Here is a 16206-nt window from a genome sequence, read left to right as displayed (position 1 = left end):
GGGGAAACATATTGGAAAATAGAGACAGAGAAGAGGGCCTTGGAGAGGCCTCAGTCAGGAAAGTGCTTATCACACAAGCCTTGGGCCTCAGATAGAGCCTCAAAACCCACAGAGAAACCCAGGGACAGTGATGCACGTGAAATTCCAGGACTTAGGAAGCAGAGACAGACAGTTCCCTGTGGCTGCTGGCCAGACAGCTAGCCTGAGTGAGCTGGAAGCCAATGAGAGAACCTATCTCGAAAATCAAAGTAGCAGGCACCTGAGGATGACTTGAGCATGCGTACGTGTGTCCCTAGGTTCCATGGAAGAGACAGCCCATGCCCTCCACTGAGCTAGAGAGAACAGACTCACCGCCAGGATCTTCTTCGCGCCCTCCTCTGTCACACAAGGCCACCATCCTTTCACTGTCTTCTGCTCAAAAAGGGACACAAACCATTCTGGGTGGAAGGTGTCATCCAGCTGGTCCAAGGAGCACTTCTCAGCCGTCTTGGCTGGCTTGGGCATTCGGTTGAGATCCAGCTGCAGGGAGCCTGTGGCAGAGTGATGCTCTTAGAGGATGCGTCAAGCACTGTTCACTTAGGGCCACTCTGGGTAGGCAGATTTGAGAGCTCACTGCCACTCTTCAGCTTGTACTCATGGGTTAGCCAAGGGTCAGTGTCATCAGCCTCCCAGCTCCTGTCTACTGCCTCTTGCTCTCTCTATAGCTCCCACCATTCATCCATTCATAAGTGTGTAATCTACCCATTCTTTTTCCTCACGCCAAGTACAGAGGCCCACTTCTGCAGTACAAACCCTCCATACGCCCATCCATTCATTGGCATAATAACTTTTATCATTGTAAAAATACACACACACCTATACTTTATGAATCTGTATATTATATATTACACATATATCTATATACCTACATACATATACGTGTGTGTGTACATATATATATATATACCTACATGGGGGACAATGCATTTTATTCACCTATTCATTTGTTGGTGGTTATGTCACCCCCCACTCCGTGATGACTGCAGACATCTGCAGGGGGCAGCAGGGAGTGGGGGTGAATACTGGCATACATGAGCCAATTTCTCTGTTTCTCTTTCAAGATATGAAAAGTGTGATTAGAAAACATAGTCTAGGGTGAAGAAGAGAATCTGAGGTAGTCCAAAGGTAGTATTTTTTTTCTTTTTTCTATTTTTCGGAGCTGGGGACCGAACCCAGGGCCTTGCGCTTGCTAGGCAAGCGCTCTACCACTGAGCTAAATCCCCAACCCCCAAAGGTAGTATTTATTAATAGTTAAGTTTCCTTAAAACAAAACAAAACAAAACAAAAAACCCAATAAAACCTGTTTATCACTTTGAATGTTGTTTTCTCAGTAAAAATGAAATTTTCTTTCGAAATAAATTTTCTAAAGCCTCATTTGTAAAGGATAGGTTGATGTCAAAAATTTTTAAAAACATTTTAATTTTATGCAAAATTTAAAGGCAGGGTCTGGAGAGAGTGGCTCATTGGTTACAACTATGTATTACGCTTACTTAGGATCCTCCCAACACCCATGTTGGCCAACTCACAACCACCTGTAATCCTATTTCCAGAGGAAGCAGATGCCTCTGAACCCCACGGGCACCTACACTCGTGTGTATGGAATCTACAGAGACACTTATAATATTAAAAAACTAAATTTTTTTTGGTTCTTTTTTTCAGAGCTGGGGACCGAACCCAGGGCCTTGCGCTTCCTAGGTAAGCGCTCTACCACTGAGCTAAATCCCCAGCCCCCTAAATATTTTTAAAAACTAAGAAACTTAAAATGGTAGAAAGTATATGAATGTACCCTGTATCCTTAATACATAAAAATCTCTGAAGAGCAAAAATTTTTAAAATGAACACATCCCGAAACCATGAAAAGGAATCGCCGGCAGCGGGTGTTGGATAACTCATACAATGAATCACACACAACCTTCTGTGACTCCAGTTACAAGGGATCTGATGCCCTCTTCTGGCTTCTGTGAGCACTGGCCATGGTCATGGTACACATACATGCAGACAAAATACTCATATGTATAACATAAAAACAAACCTTCAATTAAAAAAATTCACCACTCTGAGCATGTTTAAGTCTAGGGTCAAGAGCTGTGTAACCACAGATTCCCCTAATTCTAGAGCATTTCCCATACTTAGAGGGAAACCTATCTTTCTTTCTATTAGACACTGCCTCCCCATGTGTCCCATTAATCTACTCTTCCGTGTGTGTGTGTGTGTGTGTGTGTGTGTGTGTGTGTGTGTGTGTGAGTGTGTGTGTGTGTCCCTGTAGAGGACAGAAGTCAACCTTGGAATTGTTCCTCTGGTGCTGATCTCATGTGTGTGTGTGTGTGTGTGTGTGTGTGCGTGTGTGTGTGTGCGTGTGTGTGTGTGTGTGTGTGTACATGTGTGTGTGTGTCCCTATAGAGGACAGAAGTCAACTTTGGAATTGTTCCTCCAGTGCTGATCGTGTGTGTGTGTGTGTGTGTGTGTGTGTGTGTGTGTTCATGTGTGTGTGTCTATAGAGGACAGAAGTCAACCTTGGAATTGTTCCTCCAGTGCTGATCATGTGTGTGTGTGGTGTGGTGTGGTGTGGTGTGGTGTGGTGTGGTGTGGTGTGTATGTGTGTATATGTGTGTGTGTGTGTATATCCCTGTAAAGGACAGAAGTCAACCTTGGAATTGTTCCTCCAGTGCTGATCATGTGTGTGTGTGTGTGGTGTGGTGTGGTGTGGTGTGGTGTGGTGTGGTGTGGTGTGTGTGTGTATGTGTGTGTATGTGTGTATGTGTGTGTATGTGTGTGTGTGTGTGTATCCCTGTAGAGGACAGAAGTCAACCTTGGAATTGTTCCTCCAGTGCTGATCATCTTGTTTTCTTTGAGACAGTCTTTCACTGGCCTGGAGCTGGCCATGTAGACTAGGCTGACTAACTAATGAGTATCAAGATTCCTGTCTATCTCCCAAGCTCTGAGACCACAAGTAAATGCCACCACATCTGGCTATTGCTTTGGATGTAGGCTTGGTTTGTTTTGTTTTAAAACGTAAGTTTTGGGCTTAAAGCCAGGTCCGCATGCTCATACACCAAGCGCTTTCCTGACAAAGCCACCTCCACGGCCCTCTTTAGATCTGTCAGGTGTGAGCACCTCCACAGCCCTTTTTAGATCTGTCAGGTATAGGCACCTCCACAGCCCTCTTTAGATCTGTCAGGTGTGGGCACCTCCACAGCCCTCTTTAGATCTGTCAGGTATGGGCACCTCCACAGCCCTCTTTAGATCTGTCAGGTATGGGCATCCCACAGATGTGGACTTGTGTAGTGCTTGTCTTTCCTCTGCTGGCTTCTGTCACTTAGCATGTTTTCAAGGTCGACCAGATGGAGTCAAGAGCAGCACCTTTTCCTTTCTATGTGTGTATGAATGATATCCCATGTATGGACGGACAATGTATCAGCACTAATTTTCCTACTTTTACTAAGGGTAAGACTGTTTCCCCCTCAGCACTCCCTGCTGCCCACATACAATGCCCTCCTTGTCTTCCCTCCTACCCAGTAGCCCAGCTCTCCATGCCCCAGTATGGCTTCTCAGGCTGAGTTCTGTTCATTAGGATAGTCCCTGGGGCACAGAGATAAGAAGTGACCTGATCCCCACAATTTTGGACTCTGTCTTGCTAGACTGTTATAATTTGGGAACTTCCTGTTAGAAATGAGGCCAGGCAGCTGTGAGGGCCAGCATAACCCTTCCCTGGCTTCTGCCTATGTCCCCGTTCTTCTTGAGTCCCACTATTTGACATGACTCATGGATCACCTCTGCTGAAGACCCGCTCCAGGACCGCCCTGATCTCTTTAACTTGCTCTGTTTTATGCTTCGTTTATGCTGAGGGCCCAGTGACCCTGAACGTCTCCTTAGAAGCTCAGAATGATAGACATGAGGCTTACCCAGAAAGTCATCAAAGGAGAACTTGTCATTGTCCCAAATCTGGAAGACCACACGTGCTGGGATCTTGCTCTCTGTCTTGTCGAGTCTCCAGAAAGCATCCTGACCCAGAGGAAGGAAGATCAGAGAAGCAAGGTTAGAAAGCTTTGTCCAAGGCTGCAAACAGAAAAGTCCCTCTTTTCTGGAAGAGGCCATGGATCAGTGTATCGCTGATGGTCAAACCCAAGTCAGGTCCTATCAGGAAGACTAGAAGTTGCTTGGCACTGTTCAGGGGTGTGATGGCTGGTTTTCATGGTAACTTGCCACAACTGAGAATCACCTGAAATGGAAGCCTGTAGTGGAGGAACTACTGTCTAGATGAGGTTAGCCTGTGGGGCGTGTCTGTTGGGAGTTATCTTAATTGTTCATTGATATAGGAAGGACCCAGTCCACTATGGATGGCACCACTTCCTAAGCTGGGTCCTGAACTGTCTTCCAACAACCTAAGAGAGAGGCAAACTTTCATCTGAGAAATCAAAGCACACAGAGTGTCCAAGAGTACAGAATACAGAGTGGCAAGTGGAGATTCAAACCCAGACAGTCAGGTCCCAGGGTCCTGCTCTCAGCCCTAAAGTGAGCTTAGCACATGTGGTCCCTGGGACATGTGGGCTGACAGAGATCACCAGGGTGCAACCCCAGCTGTCACTGGAAGGAAGCAAGGCACACCGCTCTAAGAAGCTGGCACTGAGGCAGGTCCCTAGATCCTCCTTCTCACTTCTCCGGCCCACCTCCACCCCCAGAGCCTGCAAAGACATTTCCCTTTCCTGCTGGAGAGAATGGCAGTCCCCTTCATGGTATGTCTCCCCTAGCCCACAGGTCAGCCCCTTCTGAAACCAGGCTATCTTGGAGGTGTATGGGTGAGTTTGCCTATAAGTCTAACCACTCTCAACTTGAGGGAAAATCACTGGACTTCTCTGTTCACTGTGGCTCTACCTGAGCAGGTGGCATGTATAGGAAATACCTTGTGGGGCCAACCTGAGGCCTGGACCCATATCTCCTGGTACAACTGTGGTGTGAGAGCTGGGTAGCCCAATTAATCACAGAAGTTATGCCATGGAGATGGTAGATCTTCACTGTTAGCTTGGCAATATTTAGAATAACCTAGGAAACACACCTAAAAGGGTGTCTGGGAGGGTGTTGTCAGCAAGGCTAAACAGAGGGAAAACCCACCCTCATTGCAGGAGACATCATGCCATGCTCTGGGTTCTTAGAATGAATAAATATATAGGGAGTAATGAGAACAGGTAAGTGCTAGCATTCCCCCACTCCCTGCTTCCTGTCCTGTGGAGATATTAGCAGTCACCTCACATTCCCCATGTGGCTATGGAGTTCCAGCACTGTGCCTTCCCACCATGGTGGACTGTCTCCCTTTAAACCAGTAGCCAAGAAAAACCTTCCATCCCTTACATTTCTACCTGGTACTGAGTCACAGCAGCCATAACAAACAGTACTCGTTAAACCTGACACGAACACCCTGGCTGCCACAGTTACAAACACATCACCAAGCTTCCTGAGGGGAGAGCATGGCCACTGTCTTCAAAGGGTGGCCATCACGCACAGCTCCATAGCCTAGGTTTCAGCCTGCATTGAAGGAAAGCAGCCGGAGGCTGGCCCAGCCACCCCTCTCTGTGGCTCAGCTGCCTGGCCCAGCCTCCTGCAGGTGCCTGCTTCCTCTAAGCAGCTTTTACAGCCTGCTCCAGGCTGCCTGCAGGGCCGCCAGCAGCCCCCATTCCTCAGCAGGCTGGTTTATGGGCTCAATAATGAGCCCAAGGTTCAAACAGCCCCTGGTGGGAGCAGCTGGTCAGGGGCTCAGCCTGGGGAATGAGCCCCCCAGGTCCCAGGCGCTCATTATGCTCCCGGCCTGGGCCCTTTTACTAGCTGTTTATTTGCAGGGTGGGGGCCTGCCTGCATGGCTGGGCCCAGTGGGTGTGCTGGGCTCCAGGTGGGGAATAAGGTTGAAGAACCAGCGGTGGTTCAAAAAGGGGGGATGAAAAGAGACCTTGTACTTTATGACAGTCTCGTCTGGTTAATGGGGTCCCTGGAGGGCCTCCCTGCCTGCCAGGAGCCCCAAACCTCATGGCAGAGGGCTGCCTCTGCAGCAGACAGAGCCTGGGAACCCACAGCCTTTGCAGCCCCTGCTCTCAGCTACCCCATCCTGCCCTTCAGACCAGCGAGTCAGAGCCCACTGCGGGCAGTCTCCACCTGCCTCTCAGGACCCAACCCCTAGGAGTTCCTACTAACCCTGCTACCTCATGGCTGTTTCTGCTTGATCCCGCCCTCCTGCCCAAAGCCATCCTTTGCCTGGGGATGTCTTCTCTTCTTCCCCAGATGTGTGTCACCTTACTCCACTGTACCCTACATGCCCTTTGTGGACTCTTCCTTCTTCTACCAGGCCAACCACTCTCTTTGCCTGTAACCTCAACAAGTCATTCTGTTTGGACCCCACCCTAACCCCAACACAAGCCACCCAGCTTACTATGGGTGCCAGAGCAGTGCTGCCCCAGTTAATAACCAGCACCTGCAACCGGACTCTCAGAGCTGCCAGGTGAAAATTCTCAGCTACCAACTACAATTCCCTCACCCTGCCCCTCCTCCACTCCCTGTGTATGTGCCACATGTGTGTATTGGGGGTGTGCATGGAGCATGTGTGCATGGGCATGTGTGCTTGAAGCATGTGTGATGAAGCATGTGTGATGAAGCATGTGTGCATGGGCATGTGTGCATAGGTGTGTGTACATGCACGTGTGCATGGGCATGTGTGCATGGGCATGGGTGTATAGGTGTGTGTACATGGGTGTGTGTACATGGGTGTGTGTGCATGGATGTGCGTGCATGGGTGTATGTGCATGGGTGTATGTACATGGATGTGTGTGCATGGGTGTGTGTGCATAGGTGCATGTGCATGGGCATGTGTGTATGGGCATGTGTGCATGGGTATGTGTGCATATGTGCCTGTCTCTCATCATCGTTAGAGTTCCTCCACATTCTCCCATCTACCTCAAATCACTTGTCATAGTGATCTTCTTCCTTTACCCAAGGAAACAGGAAGTCCCTGCACCAGACATGCCTGGCCATGTCCCCCATTGATGTAAAAATGCTGTGGCCCCTCCCATTCAAGCAACCAACGTGTATCTCTGCTTCAATTTCCCCACCCAGGCCTACCTTCTGTGTAGGGCTCACTGAGCCCTGGAGATGATACTTTGCCCCTAGCCTCACCCTCCCTGCCATGGCTAAGGAGAGATGCTTTTGCATTTGATGAGGCCTCTCAGATAGGCACTGTATCCACTTATTAGGAAAATAGGCTTATAATAGACAAACCTGGAGGAAAGGCAAGAGAATCTAGGCATTCCTGGTACTATATACAACTTGGCCACTAAGTTTGGCTTTCTTTTCTGGTGGGCCCTACTGCCATCTCTGGGTGGGAAAATCTACCCTTTAACCCTAATAAATTTATATTTTTCCCTTTGACGGATCCTGAATGTTTGGTGGGACACTCTGGTTTCTCCGACGTTCAGATGAGTCGGTGTGTTGGGCACACAGAGATGAGATGAAGAGAATTCAGAGGGTAAGGAAGCCAAGCGCATTTTGACTTCCCTTCAAGGTGAAGCCACACTACAGCCTGGAGAGAGGTGTCACTGAGGCTGCGGTGCTGGACACATGAGCTGCCTCTGGATAGAAACCAGACCAATAGGACCTAATCCCATTCCGGCATGTACTCTGGGAGCAGGGGAACACCTCTGAGTAGCCGTTAGTGTCAGGAAGGAAGAAGGGCATTGAAAGCATCATTGGGCCTTCCTGGAACCAGCATAGCTGGAGACCCACACCCATTTATTCTGCTCTGCTGACCTCAGAGGGTAACCAGGTGTGGGGAAGATGCTGCCACCCTTGGACTTTGACCATTTCCAGCCTGCAGAGACTAACACTCAGACAAGACCTAAACTTGGAACTGCTAAGAATCCAAGTCCCGCCTCTACACCCAACCCCAGGATAGGCCTGTCCTCAGGAGTACACAACTGGCTCAATCCTCTGCCTCTGCAATGGCTATGCTGGGTCTCAAGATTCTTCTGCCTCAGACTCCAGGTCCTTCCATGCTGCTAGGTGTGTTTGGGGGATGGTAATATAGGCCGTGGCAGCAGGTCTTGCACTTGGCTATGCAGTAGATGTGTGCTGTGTAGTTACGGATCATCCTGGAAGGTAGAGACACTGGCCACAGTAATACTAGCAGAAAAGGAAAAAGAAGTAGGATGCAGAGATGGTGGTGATGTCCCTGTGGGTAACAGAAAAAAGGGTCACAGCTGCAGGAGTAAAGAGAGAATGTCATAGTACCAGCTGTAGTGCTAAAGGTAGGGGGATCACATTAGGAACGTGATGCCCTAGAGCCTGGTGCCCTGGGGCCAAGGGCCACTCACCTTCTTGGCAACAGCACAGACTTGCTCAGCGGGCAGATAGTCGAAGGGAAACACGAACCTCCAGTTGAAATTGCCCTCCCCGCCCAGGGAACGGTAGTGCACATCTGTCTTCTGTTTGTGTTCTTCGAATCCCACCATCCAGCTGGCCACACAAGGAAGAGGACAGTCCTCATTAGTTCAGAGGCCACAGACTACAGGACATTTCCCACATGCACCACCAGATGGACAACCTGTGCTTGGACCAGTGAAGAGTTGTGGAGGTGAAGGAACTTGGTAAGGGCATTCCCAGGAAATCCCACAACATACCACAGAGTGGGACCATCTAAAGCCTCAGCTGGTCCCCAAGAGCATCCTAGTCCTTGCCACTTTAGCTCAAAGAAATTTGAGGAAAATGAGTCCCCAAACGTGAAGGCTCTACCCGGAGTCCCTCCTTGGAAGGTGTCTTCTCCACCTCCACGCCACAGCTCTGCCTGAGAGAACATCCTATCCCCCAACCTATGGGAGCTAGGGAGGTGGCAGGAGCTGGTCCAGGTGGAAAACGATGAACACCTACCCTTTCACATAGATGTCACTCATCTTCTCCCCCGTGAGGCTGAGGTCATCCAAGATCACATCTTTTGTGTTCCAAATAATACAACGCAGAAAAAACCTGGAGAAGGGAAATTACTTGTATCTGCATAGATATTCCAGTAAAGGACATGACGTCCCCAGCTGACAGGCCAACTCATCCAAGGAGTTCTTCTGCCTGCTTGGTTGGACACTTAGCCAGACCCAAACAAGCTGTGTCCCAAGATCCCAGTGGCCTGAAATCTGTTCAGTAGGCATGCTTCTTCCCCCTCTCCCACAGTTGCTATAACCCTACGGCCTGGGCCCAGCTACAGCCTGTGACCAAGCCTGTGTGCTACCTTCGAGCTTTCCGTGGGGTGATGTTGAAGGGAGGTCCAGGCCGGCCCAGCACCTTTGGAAATATGTCAATCCACATCTGTAGCTTCCCCTGTAAAGACACAAGCAGTTCATTCATGTTCTATGCACACGCACACACACTGACACGCACACCTCGTTGCATCCATAGTATCTTTACACCTGCCCAGAGTACACACCTGGGGACCAGGCCAAAGGAAATGAAACTCAGACCTGCCTGCTTGCCCACCAGAAAGAGGCTCAGCACTCAGGAATAGAGGAAGCCTAAATAGACCGATGTAGGACCCACTACAGAGGTACCCAGGCAGAATGGTGTGTGCAGTGCCACAGAGGGCCAGGGAGCTGGGGTTTAATCATAAGGACTCAGGTCTCTTTGACAGAAGTCACTTTCCCTGTCCTCTGGCCCCTGTTCGTTCTCTCTCTCTCTCTCTCTCTCTCTCTCTCTCTCTCTCTCTCTCTCTCTCTCTCTCCCTCTCTCAAAATCCAAGAACCAAAGTACCTTACATTCAGTAAGATCTGTAAGAGTATTTAACCTAGGCTGCTTTGCGGGGGGGGGGGGGGGGGGGGGGGGCTGGAAGCCAGCCTAAGAAAGTGCCCGTTTCTCTCAAAGGCACCCTCAGAGCTTCCCCTGGCTTTTGTCCCCCCCCCATCCTGCTGTGTCTGCTTCCTCCAATCAGCGGTAGCTTGACTGCCAGTCTTAAGCTTGCTGTTTGTGCTTCCCTGTCTCCCTAAAGGGAAGCCCCAGTCTTCCTAACTACTCTCTGTGGGTCTCTACCATTGTGGAGTGCCTGGATCTAGTCTGAGCCCTCAACTGGAGCTCAGTATAGAATAACCTTCTGGGACTAAACCAGTAACGATGGCAGAGACAGAGGAACCCTTAGGTCAGGCTGAAATGGAAAGGCTTCAGGTGCCCAGGCAAGTCAGAAGCCAGGCCTACATGTACCTAAGGCAAGAACTGTCATTGGCTTCTCTGGCAGTAAGGGCTAGGCCCCGAGAGCCCATGTGCACCACGCTATAAAGACATGAGCCATGCGGGAGGGGTGACCATGAGGAGGTGGCTCCCCTAAGACGACTCTCCATCCCAGGGACAAGGACTTACCTGCTCAATATCTGGCTGCAGAGGACTGTACAGAGGCCGAGACTCCACATGCTCAGGGACCAAGCCTTGTTGTTGAAGGACATGCAGGGCTAAGCGTTCCTCCACCGGGCCCAGGTGTGGGTTTGGGAGTCTGCCAGCCTCTGCCCCAGGGGAGAAAGTGGATGAGGGTGTGAGAGACAAGATACCAGGGCTGCCTTCCTCTGAAGGTTACATAGAACTCTCCAGAGGGAGTCTTTCCTCACCACAGACCATCCCACAGGTGCACTGTGCTGATCCTTAGGCCTCAATTGCTATGAGGGAAACATCAATGCCCACAGACTCCAGGCTCCGAGTACAGATTCCCTGTTACCGTCCTTTCTTACCAAGCCTCTCCTGGGAAATTCTTCCTTTCCATCCACACTAACCTTCCTCGTCGGCAAAGCCCACTTATCCCTCTGTTCTTAACTACTCCCAACTCGGAACCCCAGCAACCCCTGTCCACAAATGTGGCGTCTTAGTGTGGCCAGAAGGATGACCTGGCCCACATTAGCTGTTTTATTTAATGGCAGCAGCTACACCGAGAAATCACAGTGAACACATCTATAGGGGACCCATGGGCCATGCACGGCTCACATAAATGTGCGCATGTCTGTCCCCTAGAAGGACCCTAGCTGCTGGGTATCGCCACCATCCCCATTTCACAGACACGGACCTGCACAAGCCCTACAGCAGGGCATCCGGGCAGCAAGGTCAACACATGCTTCTTCTGCTCCTGCCTTTGGTGGGACAAGCTCCTCCACTGCCAGGAGATGACTTGGAGACAGGTAGCATGGCTGGGAGGAAACCCACTCACCTGCGTACTGGGTCACTGTTCTTTTGAGTCAAGCACACTGTCAATATGGTGTGTGCTGCAGAGCCAGGACTGTGGCCTGCACCCAGCTGGCTGGTAGCTTCGGGCAGGTCATTAAGTACCCCTAGCCCCAACAGCTTCATATACAAGATGAGGCAGATGCTGGACCTCAGAATTTAATGACCTAGAGCCCCTGTGCTAAAGTTGCTAGCAGAACAGCGGGTGCCCCCGGAGGAAATGAGACTCCCCCCTCAACCAGATGCACATTCCTAATGGCTGAGCCTGGCTCAAGCCCTGGGAGAGTCAGGAACACAGACCAAGGAGGAGGGGATGGGGCCCAGGCATCAAAGCCGTCATTTCCTTTTATAACCTCAGCACCAGCCCTGACATCAAACATCTTTGCAACAAGCAGGAGGCGCAGGGCCAGCTGGGCCTGTAAACACCTCAGGGAGTTGGAACTGCTCTGGGTGGGCGATGTGGGAGTGTGGGCACCTCAGACACATGGAGAGCATGTGCCAGGGCATCTCAGCTACTACACTGGGCAGAGCCAAGGGCGGGGATGGGATGTGGCAAGGCTGTTAGCTGCCCCCTGGATGCTTACGTGCAGGGGGTTGGAAGTGTTCTCCAAGGTCAAGCAAGGAAGTTAGCACAGCTCAGTGAGAGGAGCTCCTCAGGATGGATATACCACAAACTCCAACCAAAGTCTCACCACCAAAGCCAAAAGAAGACAGGCCCCTGACCTCAACCTGCTTCATGGTTGCCTGAACGCTTTCCTTCTACTGTACTTTGCTTCCTTTTGATGTGATAAAGCACTCTGGCCAAAAGCAACACAGCAGAGGAAAAGGCTGATTTGGCTTACACTTCCAGGTTATAATCTATCATGGAGGGGCAGTCAGCACAGGAACTGTACAGAAACCACAGAGGTTTCTGCTTATTGGTTCACTCACCAGCTCAAGCCGGCTTGCTTGCTTTCACAGCCCAGGTCCACCTATCTAGACGTGGTGCCGCCCACAGTGGGCTGATCCCTCATACATCAATCGAGACAATCTCCCATTGACATGGCCATAGACCAACCTGATCTAGACGATTCTTCAATTGAGGTTCCTCTCAGATCACTCTGGGCCATGACAAGTTGGCAATCAAGGCTAACCAAGACATCCTTGGATGACCATGGTTCTGGACAGAGTTCTGATTCTGGCCCCACCCTGACCTCTGACCCACTAACAGGTACTCCTTTACTCTGCTGATGGGGGCTGTGTGCACCTAGGCCTTTATAATGAGCCCTCCATGGATTGGGGCCAAAGGGCAGCTCACCTATCTCCTGAATGGTGTATTCCTTATCCTGAAACGTCACTCGGTCTGTCCGGTACACGGGGGCCTTGACCCTGTGCTGCTGGCAGAAGAGGTGGAGGAGCTGGGAAGGGCGGAGTTGATCTCTCCACTGATTTGGTCCAGAGCTGAGAACCAAGTACAAGACTAAGATGAGACACCCCAAGGTCACAGAGCGAGGGGTTTTCAGGAGCTTTTGTACCCCAACACTCACACAGCATTGCCCACACGCCACTGTCACAGCCGGTGCCCTGTCTGAAAGCTCAGCATCCTCATTTCACTGATGAGGGAACAGAATCCCAAAGAGCAAAGGAGTGAAGCACTCATGAAACTGGAACTCAGACTCCACACGCGAGCCCCTGGCGGCCACAGGACTCCCTCAGACCCCGCTGAAGCTTAGTTTTATACTGTCTTCTCCTCTCCTTCTTTCTGTTCTCCCCCTTCTCTCCTTCCAGGTATCCAGTGCCCTGTAGACCTCAGGGTGTGTCCCAAGAGACTGAAGCCAGGCATGGTGATGCACACCTTTAATCTCACACCCAGGAGGCAAAGGTAGGTGGATCTCTAAGTCCAAGGCCAGCCTGGTCTACAGAGTGAGTTCTGGGACAGCCAGGGATACACCGTAACCCTATCTCGGGGGGTGGGGGGTAGGTAGCAAGGCTGAATTGTGATAACATGATAGCCAGATACGCAAATTCAAATGCTAATCTTCCCTGTTACAAGCTTCTGTTTCCTCATCTGTGGAGGGGAAATAAGTGGGCTCCACATTAGGTTCTAGGGGAGAACACCTGGGCTGGCCCCTAGTGCTAAGAATCAGGGTAACTGGGTGGCCATTGGGAAGCAGCCAGCTCTGGGCACTTACACACAGTAAATCTGTGGGAGCCCACAGCCAACCTTGGAACTTAAATACAGGTCTGTGGGAACCCACAGTCAACCTTGGACACTTACACACAGTAGGTCTGTGGAAGGCCACAGCGAGCCCCAAACTTGGACAGCAGCCTATTCTCCAGATCAATGACTGTCTCCCCAATCTTCTCATCCTTGGAGAGCAGGTCATAGTCATAGAGTGTGATCTTCAAGTCCTTCTCCAGAGGTAGAGTGCAGGTGAGTTCAAACATCCTGCAGGAGGGCCCGTGACGTCAAGGACACTGCAAACCCGATGGCATCCACCCAGTGGGGAGTCAAGGGGCAAGAGGGTAAGGGCAGGGGATTGAAAGCTGTCCTAGGGAAGTAACCCTCCTCAGGTCTTCTGTTGTTCCTAATACAACCCACCCACAGTGCAGCTGTATTGGGCATGCCTCTATGTACCCCACCCCTTGTCTGTCTGTCTGTCCATCTGTCTGTCTGTCTCTATTTCTGTCTCCCTCTCCCCCCTCTCCCTTCCCCTCCCCATCCCTCTTTCCTCCCCGTGTGTGTGTGTGTGTGTGTGTGTGTGTGTGTGTGTGTGTGTGTCTGTGTGTCTGTGTGTCTGTGTGTCAGCATTATGAAATCTGAGCTGACTACCTGGTTCATGCACCCCATAACGAATAGACAGTGACATGGAACACAACTTTGACATCTGTTTCTACCATGGCACCAGGAGTCAGAGATATAAAACTCTGCTACTGAGGGTATGGCTGGGACCTACTTTCAGGAACTCCTTTGGACAGCTTCCAAGGTGGAATAGAAGGCTTATGGGAAGGGTTCTTGGGAACGAGCTCCTGTGAAGTCTACACACATGTGAGCATGTGCACTCACGTGTGTGCTCACACCCACACCAACAGACACAGACACCCTCCACATAACTACAAGCCCTGTACCAGCTGTCAGAGCTCATCAAACCTCTTCTATCTACCGTCCCTCATCTCCTAACCATGGTGGAAAACTGATTCTGGCTGGAACTCTCACCAAAGTCTAAAGGCAAAGTGACCTCAACTTAGCAAAGAGAGGCCAGCCAATGAATGCAATGTGTCACTTGCTACATGGGGAGACCAGGATTCCACAGATGCTAGAGAAACAACAGCCAAAGGCCTCCCTCACCCCAAAACACTCATGATCAAACAGAACCCAGAAGCTACCCACAAACCACAGCCCTTAGCCCTCTTCCATGGCTCTGAGTCGTGTGCCCTGGCTGTCGTGGTCTACCTTCATCCCCTAGATGCCTACCACAGAAGCATGTGGGACACTAAGAGAGTGACTGTTGGTGACTTGGCATCTGGGATAGATGGGGACAGTAAGGGACACTGGTGGAAAATGGGTAAGTCCTCATAAACTCTCTCAACGACAACATCCTCCTTTGGACAAATGTACCAGACAGTTAAGTCAGTGGAAAGTGGGATGAGGCACTGATGGGAAATCTCTGCTATAAGAAGTGCATATTCTCAGTGCCTCTAGTCTTTGAGGTAACTGTTTCTGTGCTTAGCAAGAAGCTCCCGATAGGGTTCAATCCTGCACTCACAGACATAAAAGATCCAAGATCAAAGTTCTGCCCAAGGAAATAGACACTTCCCAAGTGATGGCAGCCACATCTGTGAGTTGTCCATGGCAGCCCCTCTGCCCGAAGCCCAAGGTGCTTCCCACTTACTTTCCAAATACAGGCTCCAGGGTACAAGGGATGTAGTTATCCTGGTCACTCACTGATTTCTTCCCTATAGAGATCTTGATGTAAGGGTCGCACTGGAAGATACAGAAATGCACAAGTAAAACCACTGGGTCAAGGTGTCTCTGGGGGCTTCTGGCTTCCAATGGCCATCAGCCATCAGAGAGCTGTGATACAGATTGTCCTGTCAGGCCAGAGCCCATCTCCAAACCACACCACGCTATAACATGCCACACTGTGCCACATAACATAACATCCTAACATACCTCATCATACAGACCTCTCAGCATACCTCACCCTGTCACACATTATGGTTAGACATGTCTTCTAGCCTCATCCCTAGCAGTGTGAAGGGCACCTGAGTGTGCCCACCGGCACAAGGGAAGAGGTGAGTGTGGTTAGACTCCTGACCCACTGGCACACCAGGAAAGCTAGATGTTGTTGGAGCCCTTCCCTCACACACACAGGACCATATTATTCCTTGGCCAGGTTGGGGTCCTCTTTATTTTTAAGTGCCTTATTTCCAAAGGTGAAAGGAGACAGACAGGGCCACATTTTGCCCACCTAGAATAGCCTGGACCTGTCTTCTGGAGGTTACCTCTAAGCAGCAGCGGACTTCCCACCAGTCTGCAGGGGTATAGCATGATAGAGAAACAAGGGCTACCACCGTGCATTAAAGGCTTCAAGAGCACAAACCAGAATCACCGCTGTGTCCTGGAGGCCATCTGTGCTGTCCAGGCTAAGCAGAAATCGGCAGTGCCCTTAGGAGCACACAACTCGTTGCTGCAAGGCAGGGCCATGGTGGGTTATGGGATACCAAACTTCTACCCTCAGCCTTGGGGACACATATGAGGCCTAAACCTATCTAAGGGGACAAGGAAGTGTCCAGGCTTATACCTCTAAACTCCAACTGCCCACGCCTGCCCCATTGTTCTCCCTCCCTTTCCAACTCTCCTGTATGCCAACTCTTCTCATTTAGCCCTCCCTCCTCCATTTCTCGCCAGAACTAAGCTCTTTCTCTTGCTTTAGACATGAAATTTAAGGGAAGATCTGAAACTCAGTGATC

At 50.5% G+C, this 16206-nt stretch overlaps 1 protein-coding gene across 25 annotated transcripts in view; it reads right to left on the bottom strand.

Moving 5' to 3' along the window:
• The window catches only part of Dysf (dysferlin), a 199579-nt gene that overhangs the window by 7259 nt on the left and 176114 nt on the right, over positions 1 to 16206 (bottom strand). For all 25 annotated transcript variants that reach the window (XM_087657484.1, XM_087657488.1, XM_087657495.1 and 22 more), the window contains 9 exon segments: positions 15126 to 15217; positions 13511 to 13681; positions 12551 to 12693; positions 10408 to 10547; positions 9293 to 9381; positions 8941 to 9036; positions 8388 to 8529; positions 3942 to 4041; positions 352 to 530 (listed from right to left, as the gene is read on the bottom strand). In XM_087657484.1, coding sequence (XP_087513610.1) covers positions 352 to 530; positions 3942 to 4041; positions 8388 to 8529; positions 8941 to 9036; positions 9293 to 9381; positions 10408 to 10547; positions 12551 to 12693; positions 13511 to 13681; positions 15126 to 15217 — 1152 coding nt within the window.

Source organism: Rattus norvegicus, chromosome 4, assembly GCF_021556685.1.
Source record: "Rattus norvegicus strain SHRSP/BbbUtx chromosome 4, alternate assembly SHRSP_T2T, whole genome shotgun sequence".
NCBI classification, from domain to species: domain Eukaryota; kingdom Metazoa; phylum Chordata; class Mammalia; order Rodentia; family Muridae; genus Rattus; species Rattus norvegicus.
This window is presented reverse-complemented; position numbering and strand designations above follow the sequence as displayed.